The sequence below is a fragment of the Balearica regulorum genome, chromosome 17 (assembly GCF_011004875.1).
Source record: "Balearica regulorum gibbericeps isolate bBalReg1 chromosome 17, bBalReg1.pri, whole genome shotgun sequence".
In the NCBI taxonomy this organism is placed as follows: Eukaryota; Metazoa; Chordata; class Aves; order Gruiformes; family Gruidae; genus Balearica; species Balearica regulorum.
The window spans coordinates 8,677,667-8,704,941 of record NC_046200.1 but is presented as its reverse complement, the minus strand read 5'-3'; the positions used below and the strand labels follow the sequence as shown (position 1 = coordinate 8,704,941).

Here is a 27,275-nt window from a genome sequence, read left to right as displayed (position 1 = left end):
ATAGAACGGGGAGCAGACAAGGCCTCCTGTTTAATCAACAAGGGCAAAGCTCTATTCAGAAAAAGTTCTATTAACTGTAGCCATTTGAAATCTTATCATTTATAGAAATTAGATGATTGTAAAGATGAACACAATATACCAATCATTTTCTCTAGTCTGCTGTTAAATCAGTAGTGATATAATGCTTGTCACTTCAGTGTTTATGGTATTGCAAGAAACTGAAATAGTACCCACTTTTAAAAAAGTCATAAATTTTTTTTATTTACTAGCATCTTGAAGTCAGCTTGTTGACAAACATGAATTCTATTTAATAGTTTTTCGTTTATATCATTAGTTATAAATCCTTTAGAGATACCAATTATCCTTTGTGATATCATCTGACACTTTTAAGATCTTGGAACGACCAAAAAACTCACGTAATTTTCAGTTACTACAAGTTCAAGGATGATATTTAGTTGTAGAATCTCAACATTCAAATAACTAATAGATTGACCAAACATTGGAAAGTATTGCATACATCCATTTCTGTGGTGAGAGAATATGCCACAGAAGAAATAGAAACAGACAACTTCAGTGAATATCTTTTTTTTTTTTTTTTTTTTAATTAATAACTTCTTAGTTCAGGAAAAAAAAAAAAATCACAAAAGAGAACTGGAAGAACTACTCTCCACCTTCTTTATAAAAGAACTTTCTCAAAGAGAGAGACTATATACCTTGTTCACCACTATGTCAAACCCTATCATAATCATCTTGGTTTTCACAACATCTATTCTACCACATTTCATGCTCAGCTTCCAAATATCTCTTATAAAGGAGGTGGGGGTGTGCTTTAGACAGGTTAAAAATATGCTGCACCTTTACAGTATTTAAACAATTACACCAAGCATAGTTCATACATTTATCACATTAACTATCACCTGGTAACCATACATTTAAAAAGGTCTAATGTATAGAGTATGTAATACCCATGACAGATACTCTTACTTACTTAAGAGCATATAAAGATCAGGATTTATTCACCCTCCCCATCTGCAAGTTAATTTCTCATCTCTTCCTGGTACAATATAAACGACAGAAAAAAATCCCTTCATTCCATTGCACTACCGCAACCCTATATGCATAGAAAGGCAGATTAATTATCTGTAACAGGGAAAAGGAAGAGGGGTTTATAAAAGGAATTTGAAGAACCTCTACTGCACAGGTAGTTTAGATGTTAAGTACATGAGTTTTGTCGTTTGGGTCTGGTTTTCCCCAATTTTTTTTCTTAAAGTCACTAATACATCCCTATACAAACATAACTTGAGTAAGTGCAAGCGAGGTTGTACATAGTACTGTAGACACATTATTCTTGACCAACAAAAAAAATTCAGCACAAGAGGCTTGAACACTAGCACAGTGACAAGTCTATGCTGAAAGCCCATCTGGGGTGTGGGAAGTGGTGAATGAGAATGCAAAGCACATTTCTGCATATAATGTGCAAAGGCTTGATCTCCACAACTGCACTCAATTTGCTACATGCACAGCCAGGGATGAAAATGAGATCAAAACCAGCTGGGAATGGTTGTCCTGAGAAGATACAATAACCATTAAAAAAAAATCTAAACATAAAATACAAATACAGAAGCAACAGAACATTGTTAATAATACTAAAAGACAGAAACACACTGTTGTTGTTAAAAGAAGTTTCAAGTATTATTCCAGATCCAATTTCAATCCTACTCACAGGAGAAAATGCCCAGAGATTAGGAAGAGAAGTCCACACCAAAGCGTATTTTTAATAGCACACAGGCATGGTCAACTGACCCATCCTTGCAACAGCTATTTTAAAAAATAAAAATCTAAACAGAAATGCATCATTCTAATTAGCATTCATATTAAGATGTGCGTTACTGGAAATAGTTGTTTAATTCACTAACACCAGTAGACACGATGTGCTGCATCATTTGTGCTCCATTATATCACAAGATAGTGTGTGTACACTTTATAACATTGAAGTATAAATCCTGATCATAAAATAAGGCATACTTAAAAACAACATGGTATCTACAGAGGTAACTTTGTATGCTTTCTTCTCCTTCTGTTTCACTCTTCCAGGTATGATAAAAAATTGGTCCCAGTTGAGGTTTGTGAACATTAGCTAACAGATTATGATGAAACATATCAGACCATATCAATTGGGGGGGTAGAGCTTCTTGTTTGTTTTTTTTTAAATGATGCTTGGGACATTTCCTGAACGAGTTCTGCAGAAGGCATGAAAATAAAATCTGTATTTTTTATGTCAGTGACACCAGTGCTCCCCCTCATCATCCCTATCCAGAAATACCTCCATATTGCTACAATTTGTCCAAACTATTTTCTGTAAAATTATTCCTTCCAGTAAAGCTGCTATATTCTGTTTTAAATTATAGCTTTTTCTACATTTTCACCAGTGTATGCATGCTAGAGAACAGCTGCATGGCAGAGGTACATATTTAGCATACGATATCAAACAAAAAAAGAAATACAAAATATGAACCAGTGTGTCCTACTGGCTGCTCAAAAGCACTGTTTGGTCTTCTGATATAAAACACTACAGAAGTAATATTAGCAGAAGTCTGTTCTGCTTCAAGTATTACCCCAACTTTAAATGTGATTTGCAAATATTTGTGCAATTATTTTTGTAATTTAATGTGAATAAAAACATCAACACGACTAAACTAAAAAAAGAAATTCTACTTCTTTCACTAGAACACTGCACATATGGTAGAAGCTTTAAGTTGAAACAGCTGTTTAATGGACGGACTTTTTTTTTTAAAGTTAATATTAACATGGTTTCTAGCCCAAATGCAATGGGTAGCGACAAAATATCAGACTACCGCAAAATGCAGTTACAAATATACACTGACAATTTCCTTCTTAAATATTAATGGCTCTTGAAATATCCATCAGATACTTTTACAAAACATTTCTATTTTAAGTCTAAGGATTTTTCTTCGTTTCTTCACAAGTAGTGCAAATACACTCCTTATTCTTAGGTCTTCCCAAGATATGGCTGGTTTTTGTGTGTGTGATTTCTGTTTGTGTTCTTCACTGAAGTGATACAGGGACACTGTAGTCAAGAGGATGGAATGCAATGCTTGCTGGACTTTCTTGGAAAAAAAAATAATCTACCTCATTCATGTACAGCTGTAAAATTCTACAAATTAAAAAGTTCACACCAGATTACCTGATGCAAAAGTTGATTCCCTGCTATGGGGGAACTGAGAAGATCCCCATAAACCTTAAACTGTACAAGCAGTGTAACAGGTTTTTGTCCCCTCTCTACAGACTACAAGTATTCAGTTTTTGAATCGTGTTTGTTCACAAATGTGATTGAATTTCCTGAAATAAAAAACAAACAAAAAGTATTAAAATACAACAAAGTTCTCAGAAGTCAGACAACAAAAAAATGTCAGCATCTTTCGTGGGGTATTTTAAATGTTAAACAGTTTAAAGCAGAACATTTACATCCTAACATAATCTGTTTTTCAGAACCTGTTTAGATCATGCTCTACTACCATGTTATGTGTAACAGGATTTTCAACATCTCTCCTACCTAACCCTTGTTAGTTTTATTACGCAACAGAAAACCTGTTATTAAAACCATTCCTCTATACTTCTACATACTTCAAACCCAGAAGGCAATTTAAACAGGAACCAGCGAATTAATTTTGCCCTGTGAGACATTAGTAATTTTTAGTAGACAGCATTACACAAGTTACTAGGAACTAGAATTAACCAGGCTAATAATACATTCCAACATAAACAAGTTCTTTCACTGGCTTACAATCATCTTCTGAAAAGAAAAGTTTTTCTCATTCTGTATTATTTAGGTTTTATGGGAATGGCAAGCCCATCTTCCTGAATTAAATAGATAACACAATTTTGTACGAGACACTTCTTTCCAATTCTAAAAACATCTCACTAATCATTCTTTGTTTTTCTCTTACTTGGGTTATGCATCCACTGATACATAACTGAAAAAGGAGTTTGGGTGTTGAGTGTTTACATACATATATACGTGGAAGAGATGATGCAAAGAGACCATGAATTTTCTCCCTCTTGCTGAATTAGATCAAAGATTAGAAAGAAACCTTGCTTACATAACCGAACTACTTAGCAAAACAGTTTGGCTCAATTAAAAAAAAACAAACCACCAACCAAACAACATAACTGCATATGTAGAAGTAGTATGACAGGATTGTTTGCTTTTATGGATTTTAGGAACTAAAAGCAGCAGCCAGTACCAGTAAAGTTCTAGGAACAGCTAATGCTTTAAAGAGGAAAGAAAAAAAAAAAAAAAGAAAAAAAAAGAAAAAAAAAGAAGAAGAAAAAAAAAAGGACCCCCCCCCAATAATTTCCATTCTAGATGGAATTATCCACCACAATATGAACAAAGATGACTGGTGAGTGCTTTGATATTGTATTAACTCTCTATCATTTCAAACCAAAAATCTCCTCTGGGAAAATAAACAGTCCTGTAATGTGAAGTTACAGATAGCAGTGGTGCTTTGAATTATGTCTGCAACTTAAATCTCAAATTATTTTTGAAAGTTATTTGGTAAAGCCCACTGAATTTGCAGGAGACTGGGGATGAATATTTTACAAGTCTTTCTTATGATCTACTTGCATGAGCTGTATAGACTGGTTATTTTCAACGCATAGTACCTGAAATATTAAAGGAATTCTGCTAAGTGTCTATGTTCATTGCAGCACTAGAAAGACACTTCAGAATCTACTATTCATTAAAGCAATTTCTCAATAAGGGGTAACAGCTCCTCTATCTGAAATTGCACTGAGAATTTAGAGAATTATTCATAAAGCAGCAAGGATTTTTCTACCCTCCCTGGAACCAGTTAGCTCTTAGGTAGGTAATTTTTGTTTTGTTTTACAAGTCTTTAATATTTGTCTTATCACATATGCCTCTTTTTGTAAGAATGAAATTGCATTGGTTATCAGTGGCCCTGATTTTTTTTTTTTTTTTTAAATCAAGGACCTTGATTTATTTTGGATGGACACTTCTCATGAATGACCAGATACCAGAAGGCAATGCCCCCTAGATGTATTAAAGCACTTCAGAAGTAGAGGGTTAATCTAATCTCTTTTCAGGCTCAGTATTTCATTTTCACCATATGCCCGATTGCTTGGGTCAGAGGTGTAAGACCTAGAAACTACTCCTAATCTTACGTGTCCCAAACTTCTCTTGCTTCTCTTACTGCAAAGTATTCCCACCAATTTATCCCTTCAAAGTATGTTTCACTTCACTACAAGAGTCTCTCTTACAGTTTCAAATGGAAATCACACAGGACTAATTATTGTATGTACAGTGCTTTTAAGAAGCACCCAGACGTGAGCAAATAAGAAGCTGCTTCAGTTGGAGAAGTATAGGAATGAAGGGGGAGTTGTGGGTGGAAAACAAGACTCAAGAAGTGTCAGCAATGGCTTACATCAACTTACAAGTGCAAGTGGCACCATTCTGACATGCATGAAGGGCTCATTTCAAAGTTGCGTTAAAAACAAAAACAACAACCCCACCCCATCCCAAAGATCACCCAATTTTGCTTATGCTGCAACAGCGTTACTCATGCAATTTCTGGCACTTCAAAGGTTGGGTTTTTGGTTTTGTTTTTTAATAAAAGAAACAAAAAATAAACCCACTTTCTAAATTGTGTAACTTACATGGCATGATGTGCTTTCACCTGAGTTCGACAGTTGCGCCCCCAGTAGCAATCAGGACGTGATGTGACAGTCACTATGAAAAGAGCAAATGAAATGCTGCATTTATTACAGAAGTCATTAAATAAGGTGATGTGGATTGTTAAGCCACTGCTAATGGTGGTTACTCATCAGAGCAGGCTTTGTATGACACGATTGGCAAGAAATGACTGTAAACTATACTGGTTCACCTTTCTAGAAACAAAGCAAACACTTCGTGAAGGACAAAAAATTCATTCTGAATATTAGGCTCACTCAGACTTATGACGAAAGGATTTGGTTCTCAGTGTTGTCAACTGAAATTTTACCATTTAGTTTAATAGAGATGCACTTTACAGTTTAAGACACTGTCTAGTGTCTAGATACATTTCCATACAAAAGAAAAATTTATTAATTTGGGTAGAGTTAGTTGTTTTCCCCCCACTTTTACACACATTATAACTCAGCTGTCCAGCAGGCCATTACACTAAATGAAAAGCAACACTAAGGAGAAACAGGGTAGACTGACTGTCTCTCCTTATGCACAGCAGCAGAAGCAGAGCTCTCAACAGTTAAAGACAGGGAAGTTGTTGCTAACAACAGGAACTGGATGGACAAAAGTAACATTTAAAAGTAGAACATTGGAAGAGCTTCTGTTTCCAACAGATTTAAGATTGAAGGAGGCACAGTTGCTTGCATGCTATTTTATACTAAAGCTGTAAATGCAAACAGATTTAGAATTAATTTATGAAAACATTCTTGTTCCTAGTTGAGAGCTAGTAAAATGTGAAATTGTTCAGGAGGTGCATCATTTTATGTATTTAAATGGGAAAATAAATTACAGCAACTAGTTCCTGTTGACTATATTCTGGATTTTACTGAATTCCCCTTTTCACTATGCAGATATATTTATTCCACAGATGAGAAATCATACTGAAAGAAAAGATTCCATTAGGGAGTCTAACAATAACTACGTGCAAACTTAACAGCTGACAATAAAGCAATCAGCATATTGAAAAAAAAAGATAGAAGGATAAAACTGACTTTAACTCTTTAAATGACTTTTCCCCTTTACTGTGCGAAGCTATCCCCACCTGGCAATTCAGCAACAGGAATATTCTGCCTGTACTGGTAGGCAAGTTCTCGAAAGCTGCGAAGGCCACAACAGTAGCAAAGCACTGTGTTCCCAGTAATTCTGTAGTCTGGGGAGAAAAAATAGTTTGTACATAATGTCACAGTGTAAGGCTTGAGAAATCAGATTTAACAAAAATGCCATGATGGCACTAGTTACGCACACAGAACTTCAAACCTCTTGATAAAATTACTGAGTTATACATATACAAAGAGCTACATATGGACAAACACGAACATAGCACGTACCTGACAACATAAAAACTCCTCTTTGAAGAGCTAAGAGACTTTCGTTTAACATATTTTTCCATGTCAAACCCCTGGATGCCAGGTAATCCTGAAAAGATCAATTTAAGTGTTTGGTTTATAAAAATCTCCAACATTAAAGAGTGACCAAGCCATTCATCCTCAAATATTTCCAAATCTAGATCTACCTAGGTTTTCAAAATGGGCTGATGCTGATAAGTAAAAATTAAATATCTCTAACTTAATTAGCATTATACTTTTAGATCACCAATAAAACCTTCCACTCAGTATCTTTTTTTCCCCTGAAGATCCCCACTTTTGCCAAAAGAATGCAAATAGATTCATTTCAGTCACACTCTCGTTATCAATTTAGATAACCCTGTTATGGTATGGGCAAAATATTTTCCATGCAACCTAGCATGAAATTTAACTTGTCTGGGAACAACTGTTTAACAAGCCTTGTTTTCCTGGTATATTTGTAGTGAATTATTTTTCCTTTAATTAATATTTTCAATGTTACACTCTAGATTGTAGAGCCTGGCTTCCCTAACACACACTTCATAGAAGTAAAACTCTTATGATTTAACCACCAAACAGATCGGAATTCTACAGTGTGTCTATCAGTCATTTGCACTCAAATTCAGAAGTTATGTCTAGAATTTTGGCCTTCTTGGCACCTGTCAGACATACATGTTGGAGAAATTAAGTATCAGGATTGCATGAAAGTGATTTTTTTGTTGTTGTTAATTTGGGTGGTACGGGAAGAGCTGATGCAAAATGGAATGCATCTCTAGAATATGATGCCACACAGAGACTGAAAGAGTCAAATTATCACCCCAAAATACTTCCAAATCTAGACACAGTGACTGTAAGTTTGGTCCAGCTGAACATTCAGGGCTCATTAGATTTGCCTTTTAGAATCAGGTGCTGCAAGTGACACAATGCTGCCAACTGTAACTGTCAGGCAGCACATCACTATCATTTCATGAGTGAGTACATCTTAAACTTTGTACATTTATTATTATGCATCATGTATAGTGATTTTTAAACATACCTTTAGGATATCTGACTCGTAGTGGTTGTTATTTAGGACTCCATCTAAACACTTATCACCAAGGTTTATTTCTAATCAGAAGAAAAAGAAGTAAAGTTACTATTTCTTCCCCCAACCCCATGGCCCTCACACATTTTGTGGAGGTCTTCTGTTTCCTGAAATAACGTGCACAGACTTGTGTGAGCACCAACTAAATGACTGCATTCAACGTATGCTAAAGCATGTGATATATAACTTCCAGTGGAAATCAAAGGCAAGACATTGAGATTTTACAATTTCACCTTTAGTCCACAAACACTACTACTGATTTGCACAAATTAACAGTGCTATTAAAGCATATTCCATTAGCTTCAAACTGCAGCCAAGTAATTTCAACTGTTCTAATTTATTTTTTAAAAATGTCTAAAACCTTGAGTTTCAGAAGTCGGCATGTTTAAGAGGGTATGGTTCTTTTCTAACCAGTTAACATCAGATGTTCAGTGTATGATTCTCCTACTAGGCTGAAATACACCATAATTATTTTTATACAGGAAAGCACTGTGCTCAACAAGTGTAGTTTTCAAGCCCAATATAGTATGAAGATGAGAAGTTAAATCCTCTCAAAGTTAAGACACACACCACTCAAGAATTTTTTATGTTTATGATGTAAGGACACAGCCTTTGTTTCCTTTTGCATGACTGTGCTACAAACTAATCTATTATATTTCTCAAATTACCTAAAGTTCAAGACAGACAGATATTATTGCAAAGTGAGCAGGCTCATAAGAAACAGATTATTCCACAATACCACAGAATGGTGCCAAACAGCCAAAACATGCCATCCGAGTGCAGCCCCAATATAAGTGACAGAAGGGTTGCAGACAAACTGTACCTGCAAAATAACAAAGAAAAACCCTGTAAGGACCTGCACACAACAAAACTCAAGAGTTATTGTTCTTATAAATCAATAGCAATAGAGCTCTGATATACTTCGTTTAAAAAAGTACAACTTTCTCATTTAAAATACATTCTACAGAGGAATAATAAATTTTATAAAGAAAGATTCTTTCATGCTGTCACTACAAGAATCCAGATAAAGAATATTCAAATAAAGAACACTCTTCAAAGTAAACTTAATTTAATTAAAAATAAGGAGAGATTTAGTTCTGCAGCCAAGATTAAAAAAAAAATACACACATTGCTGAGGAGCAACATGAGGATTCTGTTCACGTTCTGCTCTTCGGTCAGGCATTGGTTGAAAGCAGCAGGTGCATATTACATGACTTCCTTGAGCAGGACACACATATTCTTGGACAGCTACATGAGTTAAAAACAGAAAAAAAAGGATAGACTGAACAATGTAAACAATTGCAATCAGGACTAGGAATATTAGCAACGTAAAAATCTGAAAGTAACAAGCAAGCAATATCATTTTTACAAAGATTCTATAAAAGAGCAGGAAAATGGCATTCAGACTTCTATACTATGTACGTGTGTAAAATATTTCAATATGTAGAACAGTTTAAGAACTGTCAACCATCAGCAATCTATTTTGGACAACCACAGAAAAACCACGGTTAAATCTCATGGTATTTGCAAAAATACTTATGTGAGGTGGTGTTACTCTCGCAGTACTACAAGCATGAGTTTACTTAGTTCATAATGGTGTATAAGCTGTAGTATTTTAGAATCACACCACTGAGAACACTTCATGACACTGACCTGCAGGGAAGTTGGCTGACGTAGATGGTGCATCTCCCAGTGCCTGCATTCCTCCTGCTTCTGTCTCTTGGCCTGTGCCAGGCAGAGTTGGAACAGAGTGTCTTCGGTACCCTGGGCACTGTCTGCATACTATATATGGTTGACTGAAAGAATAAAATAAGGTCACAGGAAATCACACCCAACAAATGCAAGTATAACTCATATCCCTATGCTAGACAGGGTTGGTCATACTTTCAAAGTTTAAATTTGGAATTTCTTCTTCCAGTAACATATGGAAGTTTACATAACTGAGTACCTCACAGCTGTGAAGACTGCTGTAGTTGTAACAGATAAAAACTCTGCATTTTGTAGTATTCCCCAAGTAGTTTAAAACAAAACAAAACAAAACAAAACCCAATGTGACTGGAAGCAAGATGAACAAGAAAGCTGGAATAATTATCTACCAGAAGAGTTCTTCTGATCCCCTCTAGATATACAGCAAAAAATGTTTTTTGTTGGAAGTAAAAAGAAAGTATTTTGGTGCCTGGGAATCCCTAGGTTAAGCATCAGCTGCTTCAGTACCATACACCTGGTGAAAGCCACATTCCAGACACATAAGAAAGTACAATCATTGCAGCTGCACTCATAGGGTCATCGACTGCTTTATCTCCTGACAAGATCTTAGCCAGAAACCTGTTTTCTCTAAAGTAACAGCCCATTTGTAAATGGAAAAGGTAATTTCACATATCTCGCATGAAGCTTTTGCACAATTCAGGATAGAACTGTTGGTCATTAACTGAATCTTGCTGGACTCCTAGGAAGTTCTACTTTTAATTTTTTTTATTGACTGCTCAAGGTTCAGTAGGATGGCCAGCAGAATTGCCAAGATAATTGTTAGTAAGAATGAACTTTCTTGAAAACAAAACTAAGATTAATTCTGGCAATGATCATAGAAACACTACCAGAAATAACAGTATTGTGAAACTAGCTCAGTTTGTGGGTTTGTGCATTCAAACATAAGTGAATCTAATTCAGTGCACAACTTAAACATACCTGATATCTGAAGATTCACTATCTACATCTGACAACTCCAACAAATCTTCAGAACTTCCTTCCTCGTCTGAAAAAGATCTCCGCACCTTGGGTTGCAACATGTCTTGAGTAATTTTGTTTCTAGCATCCATGCTCCGTACATCATCTTCATTACGACATTTATCTGGCATGAGAACCAAATTCAAATTTCAAGAGAAAAGAATAGCTCGCATCCCTTATCCCCAACCTACTTTATTAACATAGTTACAATTATTGTGTTTTCGTTTCCATAAAACTTATTTTTGGATAACAGAGATCTAGAAGATATTAGTTAAATTCCTTTCTTGTTAATGGAAATGTAGTATCAGGCAACTTAAGTTTTGTTTTCAAGAGGCCAAAATCACAGTTAATTAAATCCATACTCAAGTATGTTTTACAGAAGTATCTGAGTTTAGGTGGCCTGATCAGTGTCCCCTATTTGATAAAACTGATATTCTTCTCATTATTAATTTGTATAATAAAATCAAGAATTCTTAGCATACTCGGATATAGTATTAAATCACCTTCAATTGTCACCCAGTATTTCAAATATTACAATAAGTTATTATGTCATATTAAATGCACTTGTTTTCTTAGAGCCACGTCAGAGAAAACAGCAGAGTAATAAAATATACATAGAAATTTAATAGACAACAGTCTGCACACACATCAGTTATGCAGGCAATGTGTGAAGTATGCCAGATCCTGTTACACACACTGTTCAACTTGCCTGGATGCTGAATCAGATAAGCTTCAACCAAGTTGTTCAATATGTGATTTTTACAAATACGTTCTACTGGACAACGACAAGTTGGACATAGAGAAGATCTTTCCATCCATCCTGAGTAGCAGGCAGCACAAAAAGTATGCATACAAGGCTGCAAGCTGGAAAACACAAACATGAAAACAATGAAAGAAATGGAGTCAAACCACAAATCTTTCATTTTTCAGATACATTCATAACACTCAAAAACCTGTTTAGCATTGATTTGACTATATAGATTGGGGGGGGGGGGGGGGCAGGAAGGGACTCAGAAGGGCTTGTGAAAACCCTAAATATCCTGGCTTCCTCAAGCAGTTGTCACTGAACTTCATATATTATTACCACATGATTACAGTTTTTTTGTCAATCATACATACCTTACACAGTCATGCAGCAGTTCTTGGCAGATAATGCAAGTTAATGTTTCTTCCATCTTATCTGGTTTCACATTTGATGTTCTTGCATCTTCAGAGCCAATTTTAATTATACATTCACTTGGAGCTGCTGGTGGAAGATTTGGACAAGCACTTTCATCTACAAAGACAGAAGATTCCATAGTATGTAGTTTTTGAAGTTTTTAAAATTTTTTTTTAGTGGTTAAAAAAAAAAAAAAGACCTGATAGACAGACACTGATTCACTGTTCACTGGCAATGGTCCCACTAAAGGTTCTTCCTTTACACATAACAGCTTCTGAAGATATTATTTTCACTGAACCAGAAATCAAGCCAGTAAGAAGCAAGAAACAAATTGAATAAGGACTGATAACAGCTGACCTTACTCAATTTGGGGGCAAGGGGAGGAATGAGGGGCGAGTTTTGCTTTTCTTATTTAACAGAATACTAAACTGTAAAATAACATTGTGAGGAGGAAAAAAATTACCTATGCCCTGCTTACATAGCCTTTCAAGACCTTCTAGGATTTATATGTGTGCATTTTGAATTTATTTCATATTTATAAAGAAAAATAAGCACAGATCCTTATGTTTCTGTTAATCTCACTGGGCTTCTATGAAAAATAGACATAGCTTTCAGTTTCTAATTAAGTTTTTAAAACTAATTTTCAAATATAAACAAACAATAAATAAAAGAGTGCAGGGTAGGTTGTGCAATACTGTAGTATACTAGCCTCCTTTTAGTTTCTTCTTAGCAGGTTCCAAACCTTCCTCCTCCTCCATTCTTTGAGAATTTGATTCTGCTTTTTCTTTGTCAATGATTTCTGAAGTGATTGCAGAAGTTTCAGCACTCATATCCAGCTTTTCCTGTTCATCATGCAGTGCTCTTACACACACAGATTCTAAGATGGGGAAAGCAGGCACAGGAGTGAAAACTGGGGATTGTGATCCTGCAGAATAAAAACAGAAACATGAACAAAGCTGCATACAGATATAGGACATGTGAAAACAAAGGTACTCAAACACTGATGATGCACACACATCAACCCAAACATCTGAATGAGAAAAAGTGGAGCAAAAAAGCAATCTCTGCATAACTACACTAAATGTATTCTGAGCCAATCCGACTAACTGGAAGACCTGGGGGGAAAACAAGCTATTAGTTCTGTAACCCTACTCAAAATCCCCATTCCTCTTTAAATTGTAGAGTATTTATTCATAAGACTATTATCCACACCAGGTCTTCCTGGCAAAGATGCCATGCAGAGGATTTACACAATATTGATCACACATAACAGGTCAGGATCACAGTGAAGGGCAAAGCTTTGTTTTCATAAGATCATGTTTAAAAAGTCCCAATGAACTGTAGACAAATGCCGTTTTCTAGATAGCCATTCTTCCTGCAGTTCTATTTTAGGAGTTACACAGCATTGTGGTATTACACTTGCCAACATAATGCAAGATACTACACTAGGGATCCATGTGGTATATTTTGGCCTCAGAGCTCTAAGCAAGGGAAAGGGGAGTGGTGACTGGCAGCAGTAACAGTGACAGAGTAGTTTCTCGGAGTGACTGCATGAGCATTCATATCTACTTACTTTGTTATATGAACCACAAAGATTTGCTAAGTTTTCACCAGCGCTCCACTACAAAACCATACTCTAAAGATAGAACGGTTTGGGATTTACGTGCATTTTCTGGCCCTCTGAGCATAAGAAATTTGCACAATGGCCTTACTCATCCACCAGGATTTACCCTTCCTACTCATACAGTTAAAATGCATATATCGACCTGGTATTTTCACTAGAACTTTACAAAGCAAATGCTAAAGACCCAGATAGGGGTAAGAGATTAATCTGTTAAAATTCAGAACTGGAGTAACAGTTGATGGGATGTCAAACTTCAAATACTTGACACAATTCTTACCAGATGTAGAAGGATTATCCTGCTGAACAGATGCAGACTCAATAAGAGAGGTAGAAGAAGCATTAAAGAGGTTAGATGTAGAAGTAGATGGCTGTGGTTCCTCATAGCAAGACTGAGTAGCTGACGGTGATGAGGTAATTTGGGTCTCATCATTACTTCTTCCTGTACTTGAGGTATCTTTGGTCACATGGCATTGGTTTTCTACATTAACTTCTACATATGGAAGGGGGGGAAGGAAAGAAAAAGATCTGTGTGACAGTCACCACATTGGGGCTTCAAAATTCCAAGAAATCAAACTCTCTCAAGAGGGTTGCATTAGTTATTGGAGCTTAGCTCCTTTTCATGGATCTTGAATTACTTCCTTACCTACTGGTTCTTGAGTTGCATCATGTTTTGTGTTTAAGGACTCATAAAGATAAGCAACATCTGAAAGAGAAAAAAAAATCTGAATATTTAAACAAAAATGAACTAACCTTAATCTCACATAAACAAAAAATTCACAGGTGGCTGCTTCCCCAAAGTGTCTGAAGAGGCAAATTAGGGGTCAACTCCATAGTGCAATGTTAATACTCCTACTTAGAAAGCAATTAGAAACAGCACAGCAAGATCTTTTCTTCTCAGGAAACCAGTCAGAGCAGCTTTCGTGTGATGTTTAACTTGTGCCAGCCATGGAACCAGAGGCTTAATCATTTTTTAAACCTAAAATCTGCTCTGTGTCAGAACAAACTGTATTTTTACTGATGCTTGAATGAAAGTTCTTTAAAGAAGCTTATTATTTCTGAGCTTGCTTCTCAACTTCTTCAGTTTTACTCCATTGCTTTGTGAGATACATGAAGTCTCAAAAAATACAGATTAAGACATGCCATAAGTTTCATCCAGAAACTAATTTAGTATCTATTAATAAAACCAATGGATAACAGCCCTTTCTTCTCCATCTTACTTCAACCTAATACAGTTCCGAAGATTCCCCTAACTTGCTAATTGTTTTCATCTCCAGCCACCTAGAAGCAAATAAGACTCTCTTAGTTTATAGCAACCCATTTTCTGATCAAAAGTTACTCCTTCAGAACTATGCAGAATGACCAAATAGGCATGGTAAATCTAAATTCTCTCTCTATCTCTGAACATGGAGAAGCTGAAAAAGCAAAACTGGAGGCTTGGTAATCCAAATACTTGTTAATTCAAACAGAAATCAGTGACTGAGTTCATTACAAAGTGCCCGGAAAATTCACATAGGTGAGTTCTTCCAAGTAGCATCAACTGCAATAGTGACATTTTAGAAAGGATTTGTGAGATAAACAAGCCATACAGACAGACAAATATAGTATATCACTGCTTCTTGTAACATTTATATCAAATAGCATAAATCTGTCTGACACGTCTGTACATAAATTAACAGCAACTTCATAAAGGAAGTATTTCAGTAGTATGCATGTATCTAGGATTTTTTAGATTAACAGTTCATATGTCTATTACTGTATGAAAATTGTAAATACAGTCTTGTGTTTTACATCAAATATCATGCTGTAAATGTATCTAATACTACACCCTTCCATCTGCGAGTACATCCAATTACCTTCACAATAATAGGGGAGCTTATGACCATACAAACAAAATTCGTCTGTTCGCCTTAAAGTCCCACTTCAGAGCTATCAAATATAGTAACGAGAATTAACATTTAAAATGCCTCTTTCATCTTTTCAGAAAGTGAGTGCTCTCTACTAAAATTTAAATTTTACATACTTCACACTTAAAAGAAGAATTGCATGCAAATGGACAGAGCAGTCGGCTGGGGCACTTTTTTACATATGTTAAAAAAAGAGCTTGCCCATTCTCTCTTTGCCCTCCATTTATCAAAGTTGAACCCCATCTGTTATTTCATAATAATGAGCAACTAAATTCTTTCTGTAATTTTTTTCAGTCAGTGTTGGATTTAATGTTGCTGTATAACTGAATGAATGAAAAGGTATGAAATGAAAATTCTGCTGCCTCAATAGTTATTATTTCCCAAATAATTTATGAACATCTTTAAGACAGATGCCAACACAGATCGTTCATGAAATATTTTATTAATTTTGTTCCATTGCAAAAACTGAGATTTACACCTAAAACTTGGTCCCTGACTTCTATCCACCTAACACATGAAAGAACAGTACTTCCTGCCCAACAATAGCTTGGCTTATTTAAAAACCTTTGAGGAAGGACTGCCATTATTTATTTATTTTTAAAACCTAATTATGCTATTTCAATTGCATCATCCTGAAAAGAAAAATCCTGAAAAGAATTATAGGCATGTGAGGCATGATTCTTCTTTAAGATCACACAAATGTTTTTCCAGGTTTACTAATTCTACTTTCGCTATAGTGCTTTCCCTACTTCCCCCCCCCGCCCCCTTTTTGCCTCTTTCTTCTTTAAAACAAAAAAAAAAAACCACAACACAAACCAACACGCTTTTGCAGCCTCTCCTTCTGGTGCCAAAAATTGCTTCAACGTGATATATAAAGTATCACTAATTACCACAGCAATTTGACTTCTAAAAGAAGCATTGGACATGTGATCAGGACCTCATTATACACCATTCCACGTATTAGTTCTTCCAAAACTACTTCTAGGCTTTCAATTTCAAGACTACTTTCAATTTCAGACAGTTGCTCAGACTTGTCCCTGTAAAAATTAGCACATCCATGACCTCTTCTATAGAGACTTGTTTTTAAACATTAACAAATTATTTGTCTTAAAATTGAGTAATTCTGTTCCAATTGTATTGATATTTCTTCTCTCTCATGATTAAAAAAAAATGACTAAGCATGACATTTTAAAAATATAATTTACTTACTGTTCTCTGGCTCGTTTTTTCTGTAAACAACATAGATCACATCCCCAGTCTGTAAAGGGTATGTCTGCTTCTTAACTACTTTCAGTTTATTAATTACTGTTCCATTAGTACTGTAAAGAGAAAGAAAAGATCATCTAGCATAAATTTTTTCGTAATTACATAGGAGAGGAAAGGTAAACCACAAGATACTTTTAATGAATAAAAACTATCAGGTCTCAAAAAAAATGTAAGCCAGGATTAAAAAAAGTAGTCCAGAAACTAAGAAAAACTTTCTTCCAAAGACAGAAGTGCAGAGCTACTAGGGCTTGAAAGCTCATTTGCTTTCATACTGGTAAAGAAACGGTAGCTGACAAACAGATACACAGACAAAAGATTCCTGACATTTGGCCAGTGTCTCAAAATAATTAGATGACTGGTTTTGTACAATAATCTCCACCCTTTAAGTATAAAACAGGAAAGGACAATAGGAGTTCTATTCAAAAAGTTCTGGGAATCTCCTAAGACATTCTGCGACAAAGGAACTTTTCCTGTAGTCAGGGATACCATGCAGCATTAATTTTTCTCCTATCTTGCTTCAAACAGTAACAAACAAAAAATTCCAAGGTTACTTAGACTGCTTGCAACTCAAAAGCAAGAAGTTATTAAAGTGGAAAAGCAGTTATACATAATTAAAAGAGGAGTTGGAATTAATTATTTTGATATTGATAAAAACTCCAACATGCACGGAAGAAATTAAATTGGAGAGGAGGAAAATGCAGAGCATTGCTGATTAATGGAGGTATCTCCTTCACTATGGGTGATGCTTTATACACAAGCTATTAGTGGTTTATAACCATGTCAAGATATTCAAGTACTGAATAATTCCAGCTCAGTTGCAATAAGCTTCTCTCAGGGCTGCAGCGTTCTAGAATTTCAGACTTCTGCCATTCAAAATCTCAGCAATTAGTACCAAATATAAATGAACAGAAAATCTCTTTTTCCCCCCGCAGCAGAGCAAGCTGTTGCATGAAATGACAGCAAACCTCTGCTGCCACCTCCTGGAGGCCACCACTAGTGCCCAGGACACAACACGGTCTTCCTCAAGCAGGCAAGCTTCTCACTAGAAGGGAGGGATGGCTATTTAGAAATAAACACCTTCCTTTCTCATTATTTTTCTTTTAAAAAGCAACCTGGAAAAAACTCTTGTCATTTCTTAACATGAACAGAGAAACAAAACTAGAACTTCGCCCTGTTGACCTTTTCAGACACAAAGTCAAAAGTATTACATTAAAAAGTCAAAAGGAAAAGCAAGCCCTTTTGATTCACTACAGCAAGTCTTGATCAAGGTATCAGTTCTTGCTCTTACCTCTGCAACTGCTTTCGCCATCTACATGGTTGACTCAACTAATCCAACATAAATAACAAGATACAAAAAAATGAAAATGCTACTTTAAACATCAACAAACAAAAATCTTTGGGTCACGTTGATATTTGCTCTATTAAAGAATCTTCAAGCTTCTTCTAGAAGCAAGAAAACTATTTTAAGCTTGCCTTTTTACCTCAGGCATACAAATGTTGACCAGCCTGAAAGACAAAAGCACCAAAGAACCAGCAGAACAGAGACATCACTAAAAGAATGCCAAAGTTTAGCAATTAAGAGGAAAAAAGAATTTTAGTCGTCTGTTAGAAACTATATTAACATTGATGCTAGTGATAATATATTAAAAAAATTATGTTGAAACAAAAATTGCACCTCCTTCAATTATCAAAGAAACAGTAAAGCATACAAGAATACTCGAAACCTGTCAGAGGTTCTTAAACAAAACTAGGAAACATCAAATTTGACCTCTTTTCTTTTCCAAAAGGCAAAAGAAAGCATGCATCGCCCATCTGCTGTGTTCTAGACCTTCTTTTGCAATAAACCAGCTAAACTCAAGTAACAAGAATTGTCTTTTACTGAGGTTTAGCTTCTACAGGCAATTCCTAGTCCCAATATTTCACTAAACACAGGGAAAAAATGTCACAACAATGTATTTTATGAAGTTGCTCTGTCATGACTGCCAAGTTCCAAGATGGTTATCAGGGACAGTAATTCAAGTGAGGTATTCTTGGGGAGGGGGGGGGGGGGGGGGGGGGGGGGGAATCACCACACATCTAGTAACTACTCATGGTTTGTCTCACAAGGCAAGCTGCAGAAGTAGCTACTCAAGACCTTAATTGTCAAATTGACTACAAATAGCCACATCTTTTCAGTTTTGCACCATTATATTGACTTCAATGAGAGCTGACTAATTAATTATTTGGCACCCATGGACCCAAATGAAGTAGGAATAAACTGATACCACTTAACACAGAAAACCATAAGCTTTTCTTAAATACATTAGCAAACTGAAGTAGTTGTATTTATATCTCAGCCAATAATCAAAGGAAAAAATCCAACTACCCCAGATAATTTTGTTAGTTTTTCATTTCCAGTTTCAGGCTTTAGCATGAGGCGTTTAACAGATATGGCGACATATTGGATTAATGTTGTGGGTATTTTTTAACCAGACACAAATGATAAATTATGACATTTGTGCATTCCTCTGATGTTTGTTTCCAATTAAAGTAAGGTCCCCATGAAATAAGTAGAAAGTACAATGAGAATCTCAAATATGAAGGCCATTCATTAGGACTTAATATCATATCAATACCAACTGGCTGTATGATTTCTGAAGTGGAGAAGAAAACCAGTACTATCAGATATAAATTGTCTGCATTGTGAAATGATGTCACAAAAGGTCCCAATGCCACTTGTCTGAAGAGTGGCAGGAAAAAAAAAAATCAGGCCTTGACTCAATTCCAATGTGGTTGATGAGTCTACGTTTGATTAATGAACAATACACTATCTTTATTTCCCAGTCCCAACTGCTATGCAGAATTGATGTGAACAGCTACATTTCACTCAGAACAGGCTTATTTTTGAAGTAGGTGAATGACCTATGTATTGTAAGATACTTTGGTATCCTTCCAAGAAAATTGCCAGTCTGTTACTTTTTAGTAATTACTAGTGTCCATCCAGGAAAATAGTGTAATTTATGGTAAAGCTTCTGGGTTAATAGTTTTAATAGTTATCTGCTATTTAAATGCATATTATCCTGAACATGCTGTAAACTGAAATGAGTTTTGAATTCTACTAAATTATAGGATTCCTTCTATACTATGTCAGTATCCATTCTTTTAATGTTCACAGAAATAATTTTGACTGGTAGGGTGAGGAGAATTTAGCAGCAGAAAGGACACCAGTGCCAGCTGAAGATCAACCTCCGATTTACCCACAGGAAGGGAGTATCTGCTTGCCTGTCGCATTGCCTTGTGTAAATAGTTTCCTGTTCTGAAATATCACTTACTACTTAGAATTCTTTAAAAAAAAAAAAACCTAGAAGAAAAGAAGATCTTTAAAAAAAAATTACCTTAGTTGCCTTTAAAATTTCTTTTTCGAAATGGAGAATCTTAAAATTGCTTTTACTTTTACTGCTTCCACTGTGTTAGGTCAGCTTGTATAATTTGTTTTCTTGCAAGCAGTATAAAGCAACTAGTGCATAGTTTGGAAAATAAAGCAGAAACATACACTGAAAAAGGGCAAGTCTGTGAATATTTTATTGTACTATTTGCTAACTCTTGGCTTTTGTAACTTCCAAACTTCTATTTACTCTATAATTTTGAGTTTTCTACACATTTTCTTTCACCTGCAAATTTATGGTATTTCTTTCCAAAGTAGATCCAAGAACTACCAAGGATATAAAAACCTATGTTGGCTGTCTACATATATTTGATGATATTCTTTGATTTAGCTACAATACAGAAAAAAAGTTCACTCAGTTCAACTGTCCCACACTAGCTGCCTCCTTCAATGCATTCCTCTTCACTAAAAAAATCTGAGCTTGACCACACCAATGTTTCCAAACTATTTTCCACTTCAGAGAAGAAAAAGCTGACATGGCAGTATTTTTCTGGGACGCTGGGCATCTGTACTGCCAACTCAAACATTCAAAAATCTTCTTTCAGTCTGCTTGATTTTTTGGGGCTCATCTGGTATTTGGCACAAACATTGGAAGACCCAGAAGAACAGACTGTCTTCCGCAAGTAGTCATATCAACCTGTTTAGTCTCTTGATTCAGCAAATGGTAGCCACACTTCGTATCAACTCACAGGCAAGCAGAACACATAAAGGATCTTATTCTTTTTTGTTAGATACGTATTAGTGTAACATGCATAAGCAGCTATTTGATAGAAAGGCTGCACCTATTGAGTACTATTACACTACCATTGTAACAAGCCCCACCTTTCCATGAATATATCATACAGAAAATTAACTTTAATTTGGCTTTGCTAGTTTTCTGCTTGCTGCACCTTCTGCCTCAGGGTGTGGGGTTGTGCAGGGGAAAAAAAAAAAAAAGAAAAGGCAGGAATGTTTCTGCACCATTTACAATTTCTTTAGCTTATATTATCATTACATTGGTCTAAACCAATTCTACCAACTACATGCAACTGAAACTAGAGACAGTTTCTCAAGCTTTGATTTACAGCTGTGCTCTGAGACTGCCATGATAGGCAAACATGGCCTGATTTGTTGTTTGAAACATCTTGAAATTTAGGATAACATTGGAGAATAACAATTACAAGCCATTTTCTAGACACCCTAGGTAGGCCTGGTATTTTTCCCTAAAATTTAGCCTTCCATCCCACAGCTTCTGGGAGCATAAGCCCTCCAAGGATCTATCCAGTGACCTTTCCTAGTTATTTTCTCTAGCTACAACCTAGAAGTGGAGAGGAAATATACCCTCATCAACCTTGCAAATGCCACCAAAGCAGGGGCAGAGCTGGGCTGCCATTCTGAAGCACTTAGGCAAGCTACAGGCATGGGCTGACAGGAACATCCTAACATTGAACAAGGACAAACCCTAAGTCCTGCACCTGGGATGGAAGAGCCACCTACAACAGTACAGGCTAGAGACCAACCAACGAGGGCTCTCGGTGGATCTTATGACTAAGTGTAAGATCATACACCTTGGACTTATGCCTAGGCTTAAGTCAGCAGTGAGCCCTGGCAGTGATGAAGGCCTACAGCACACTTGGCAGTATTAACAGGGGTGTAGTCAGAAACTCAAGTGATTATTATTCCCCTTTACTTGGAACTCATTAGTCCACATCTAAAATATTACATTTAGTTTTGGGTCACCTAGTACAAGGAAGGTCTTGATAAACTCGAGCAAGTCCAGCAGATAGCCACCGACATTGCTAGAGGGCTGGAGCATAAGACCTATGAGCTAAGGGGCTAGGGGAACTGGGCTTGCTTTGCCTGGGAGAAAGCAGCTTGGTGAGCAGGGGACCTAATAGCAGCCTTCCAGTATCTATGAGGAAGTTACCAGAAGACAGAGACAGGTTCTTTACTAAGGTGACACAGGTCATAAATTGAAAGAAGGAAGATTCAGAGAGAGAGGGGAAAAAAAAAATCACTATGAGGATAATTAAGGTCTGGAATAAGGGCCCCGAGAGGCTATAGAATCTCTGTCCTTGGAGGTTTTCACAACCTGACCAGAAAAAGCCTAAACAACCTAGTCCAAATCTAGCGGTGGCTCGTCTGTGACAGAGTTTGAACTAAGTGACCTCCTGAGGTCTCTTCCAACCTGAACAATTCTGTGCTGTTTTACTTGAGGAAATAAAAAGAAACGCATAGCCCATATAAATATCTGGAAGTGAGTTCCTCACCCTGAAAAAGACTCCCTTTAATATCAACATAGCTACTAATTGATTAAGAGATAGAAAATAAGCAGAAGTGCAAAAATTCTGCTGAAAGAAAAATGTCAACTGAACCTCATACATTCTGCCAGTGTGCCCCAAAAAATGTGCATGCCATTCAATTAGACAGTACAAAGGTTTTTCAGAATAATCTTGGATGGACTTATGACCAAAGCTCAGCAGGTATTTGATACTAACCCTGAGCTATCAGAACAATATATTTAATTGCATTCTGGTATGTTTGGAACAGGGATTCAGCATGATACCCTTCAAAACCTCAAACATGAAACTGCTTCTTTATGTATGTACACCAATATATTTTGAAGTATCATCTTCGTCTTTGGGTAAAATGCCTTCCAGATACGAAATGGAAGGAGTTGGCAGAAAAGTATTATTTGTTTCTTTATTGACTGCAGTAACCTGGCAGAAAAAGAATGTGGTTTACAGAAGCATTTTAAAATGTCACAGAGTTCTTGAAACGTAATAAACCAGAAGCTTTTGGCAATCTTAGACAAAAAATCCTGTCAAAAATGAAGCAGATGAAAATCTGAAGAGTTACAATCTCCTCTTAGGAATTTGTATGGAAGGGTATTTCTTATCTCAAATTTTATACAGGAAACTAGAAAGCAAACTACAATCCATTGGAAACCACCCACAACCCCTGCAGTGCTATTTGTACTCCCACAGTAGCCTTAGAACCCAACAGGAAGTAGCCTCACCAGTATAGCAAGTTCACTGGCCTTCAGTATGTGAAGAAGTATATACTTAACTTTATATACTAAAAGTAGTTCTAATAAATTAGCTTAGCTTTTTAACAGTGGTTCCAGTGAAGTATGTGCTTATACTGTCCTACATTAAGGGCTTCAGTTCTCACAGCCCTAACGTAACACAGAAGCACCCAGAAAAGAAAATAATCATTCTGGTTAAATAAACAAAACTGAAATATCAGTAGAAGTCATCTAGCAAACATCTTTTATTATTAAATTAGATTGAATAGGCTCTAATCTCCACCTGACATGTCCACCTCAATTGCCACACTACTACAGTACTTATGCTATACAGAGTACAGGTATTTTGAATACCATAAAGATGTATAAGTACAGATTTTTACTCCACATCTATGTTATGCTTTGAGATCACCAATGCAGGTATTTTCTTCCCTACACAAGTGTCTGAAATGAGGCACACTCATGCTTAGATCTTTTAAGAATGCTGGTGTCACTTTTTTCACAAGTCTAAAGAAATATGCTACAGAACTATTACATTAACAGTATTTTTCATCCAGTAGACTATGAATTCCTTTGTAGAAAAAGGAAAATATTCAGAAAGAGCCAAAAACCCCCAAATCTAGATGTAAAAGCAGAAGGAAGAGAAGGATTTACTATTGATGCCTCGAGCAATACACAAGATTTTACTTCACAGACTAAAAAGATTGTAAAAGTAGAAGTTCACAGAAGAACCAACCTTGTATCTTCCAATGACACTTGACCAGATTCTTCATCCACTATGATTTTACAGTGATCTCCAGACACCAACTTGTTGCCAGGGAAAGATAAGTCACAACCTTAAAAAGAAAGCAGATTTTCCAGTGTGCTTAAAAATACACATTACACAGACAGATCAGCATTCTACATGGCTATAAATGCACAACAAACTGACTCATGTACATCTGCAATAGTTCAAAATTTCTACTGGCATACAGGCAGCAAGACAGTCTAGTATGGGATACATAAATACAAGTGGTGAGATAGCCCCATGTGCTGACATAAGCTTATTTCAACCATTTCAAGATGTTTTAGTTTCCTCCCCCCCACCCCCAATCCTAGCCCTTACAGATGGAAATCAAATCACAATTACTCTGATCTAGAGTGGTACAGAGATAAATTCACACATATTTGAAGTGTTTAATCTAAATTCTAGAGGCATACATCACAGAGCACCCAGCTCTTTTTCCACATTATTGTAACACTATTTCATTGGATTTAACTTCTGCTTCATTCTAGTATATTGGGGGGGAAGTAGCTGATAAAAACAGCTGAGCATCACTGTTCTATTAAAGTCCTTTTCTTTTGTTTTTACATAGGAAAATTTTCCTCATCTCTGTTGACAGCGCTATTACGTTAATAAAGCTGAAGGGAGATCAAAAATACAGGACTAAGATTTAGGGATATGTAGGAGAAGTCTAATGACAATGTTGATGTGATCAAAACCTTCCTTCCCATGACTCCAGGGCTCTGAGCAGATCTAGTATTTTTACTTCACTTTAACACTGAATATTCAAGGCAATGCTCAAGGTTCCCTGTGTAAGACACTAATCTCTCTCCCAAATGACTCAAAGTGCTTGCTTACACAAAAGTTACAATTAACAAACATGATTCACTTCCACCTATTCACACTGTGGGTGTACTGTATCTCAACCTGCAAAAACAACGTATCCAGAAGGAAAGTAGTAGCCACCACATGTGCCTGTGACAGTTTATCTCTAGTCTACTCCTAATATTCAAGAAACAATGAACAACTACAGTGTTCTGTTGCCACACAACTTCTGATGCCAGGAAGCCCACTGAAAGTGAGTAGACTAAATTTTATTCAGGAGCATGACAACGTTTTTATTCTATTCTATGGAGTTGGACTTTCACATGGGAGCAGGAAGGACAAAATGCTCTAAACAAGGATTTCTAATGCTCCTGAAGATTTTCTAAGTAATACTTATGACCCAAAGCTTGGCATTCTTGTAACCGCTCATTTTATTAATCCATTAGCAAACATTTATGGAAGCAGAAGACGACACACACACCAAAAAATCACCTTTTTTCTGCAAGATAACCCTCAACTATATCTCAATTTGAAGAATTTACCCACAGCTTAGATAACAGTAAGCAATCTAAATGTATATTACCAAATGTGAATAGGCAAAACATTTTTCCTACAATACATTATCTGAATTTCTCATACCACTATAGCGTCTGGTGTTTGTTCAAGACTATTTACAGAATGTGACTGGTCAAATAGCTTGACCTGATGAACGGGAAACTGAAAATTAGTGCTGTCAGGGCAGAGTAAAAAAAATTAAAACACTGCGATGATTGTTTTAAATAGACTAAGCATGAGATCCTTTAAAATAAAGGTAAGTAATAATAGCCCTAGACTCTGGGAATAAAGCTTTCAAATCCAGTCTCAGAGAAACTTTCAGTATTTGTTAGCAATCTTTATACGGCCAGAAGAATTAAGGGTTTTTATGTGGGCGTTTTCTTTTCTGAGAAGCACAAGCATTTTGCATTGCAGTTGCAACTTATTTTAACCACAAGAACAAAATAAGAACGTAAACAGGACTGATACACAGAAGCTCTTCTGAATCAACAATCGTTTTTTCTTATTTGTACAAACTGTCACAAACAACCTAAAAGGCACATTCACTTTTAAACGTGTACACGTCACAAGCTGGTAAAAAAGAAAAGGTCAGTGTAAAACTTCCTCTTCACACAGAGCCAAGAGGTAAGGAATAAGACACCGCCTGGCAAGCGCCTCCAACGGTTGAAAGCACGACACCCAACTAGTTTCAGTCCACCTTCTAACGATTGAAAGGCCAGTAGGGGGGATCGCTGCTGTCCCCCGAACACCGCCCTACGCCAGCGCAGCGTGTTCCTGTCCCACCTTTCTTCCGACCAATTGTCCATTCTCTTTTCAGCAGCAAGACGTGCGGCTCTGCCTCATCAACACCCAGCCGGATCAGCTTCCCCCAGGGCTGCTGCTGCTGGCTCTGCTCGCCTCCTTCCGAGTGCTCCATTTGGATTCACATCTGACAAAACAAACAAAGCAAACCGAAACCCCACCATCAGACAGCAGCCGGGGGCGGGGGGGGAAGAAGGCTCGCTCCGGGGGGGGAGAGGGCTCGCTCGGGACCTGCAGCCGCGCCGGCAGCCCCCTCCCCGTCCAGGGGCCGGGCCCTGCGCGCCACCGCCCCGCAGCCCCTCACACCCCCAGGGGCTCCCCCAGCCCCTGCCCTGCCCGCTTCCTTTTGTGTGGAATTGGAAAGCCCTCCCCCTAGGCCACTCGGCCCCCCGCAGCCAGCCCACCCCCTTCCCTTCGCCTCCACCCCACAGGGCCGCTCCCCGCCTGAGGGGGAGCCGGCTGGGGCGGCCGGCCTGCCTCCCTCCGCTCACTTCTCCCCAACTTTCCGCCCTCCGCCCCCAGCGGGCCCCGCTCCCCCGGCGGAGAGGGGCGGGAATGGAAGGGGGCGCCGCGCCCCCCACTCCCCCCGGCCGCCTCCGCCCGCCCCCTCCGGCCCAGCGCCCCCTCCTCTCGGCGCCGGCCCTTACACCCAGTCCCGCGGCCGAGGCGGCTCCTGTCAACAGACATTGCCACCATCAGCTGATCAGGGCTGGGCAGGGCCAGGCCTGCCATTGGAGGCGGCGCACGGCGGCCATAGAGAACGCACCGGGGGAGAGGCGGACCTTCCGGCGCCCACCACCGAGCTACGCGAGCTAGAGCGTCGCGTTTTCCGGCGAAGCCGCGGCGCGCCGCCGTACGTAGGGAAAAGAACGGCGATAGCGAGGCTTGGGGACCGGAGACGCCTCGGCGGACATCTTGGGTGTGGGCCGGCTCGCAAGCGGGACAAGGCAGCCGCCGCCATATTTGTTGCGGGCCGATCGAGCGCCTCACTGGGAGTTGCGTATGCCGGCAGCCGGCTGAGCTCGTTTAATG

The 27,275-nt window shown here is 37.5% G+C and overlaps 1 protein-coding gene across 1 annotated transcript; it reads right to left on the bottom strand.

The window, feature by feature from the left end:
* Positions 1 to 1,245: 1,245 nt before the first annotated feature.
* On the bottom strand, positions 1,246 to 27,011 carry CHFR (checkpoint with forkhead and ring finger domains). Its single transcript, XM_075769306.1, has 18 exons — positions 26,891 to 27,011; positions 26,226 to 26,370; positions 24,036 to 24,135; positions 16,812 to 16,921; positions 14,342 to 14,401; positions 13,976 to 14,188; positions 12,784 to 12,999; positions 12,035 to 12,191; positions 11,625 to 11,779; positions 10,877 to 11,039; positions 9,845 to 9,987; positions 9,320 to 9,439; positions 8,931 to 9,014; positions 8,144 to 8,214; positions 7,093 to 7,180; positions 6,807 to 6,914; positions 5,698 to 5,770; positions 1,246 to 3,360 (listed from the first exon to the last, which is right to left on the bottom strand). The coding sequence occupies exons 2-18, from the start codon at positions 26,356 to 26,358 to the stop codon at positions 3,318 to 3,320; spliced, it is 2,037 nt and encodes a 678-aa protein (XP_075625421.1). The 5' UTR covers positions 26,359 to 26,370; positions 26,891 to 27,011; the 3' UTR covers positions 1,246 to 3,317.
* Positions 27,012 to 27,275: the final 264 nt, after the last annotated feature.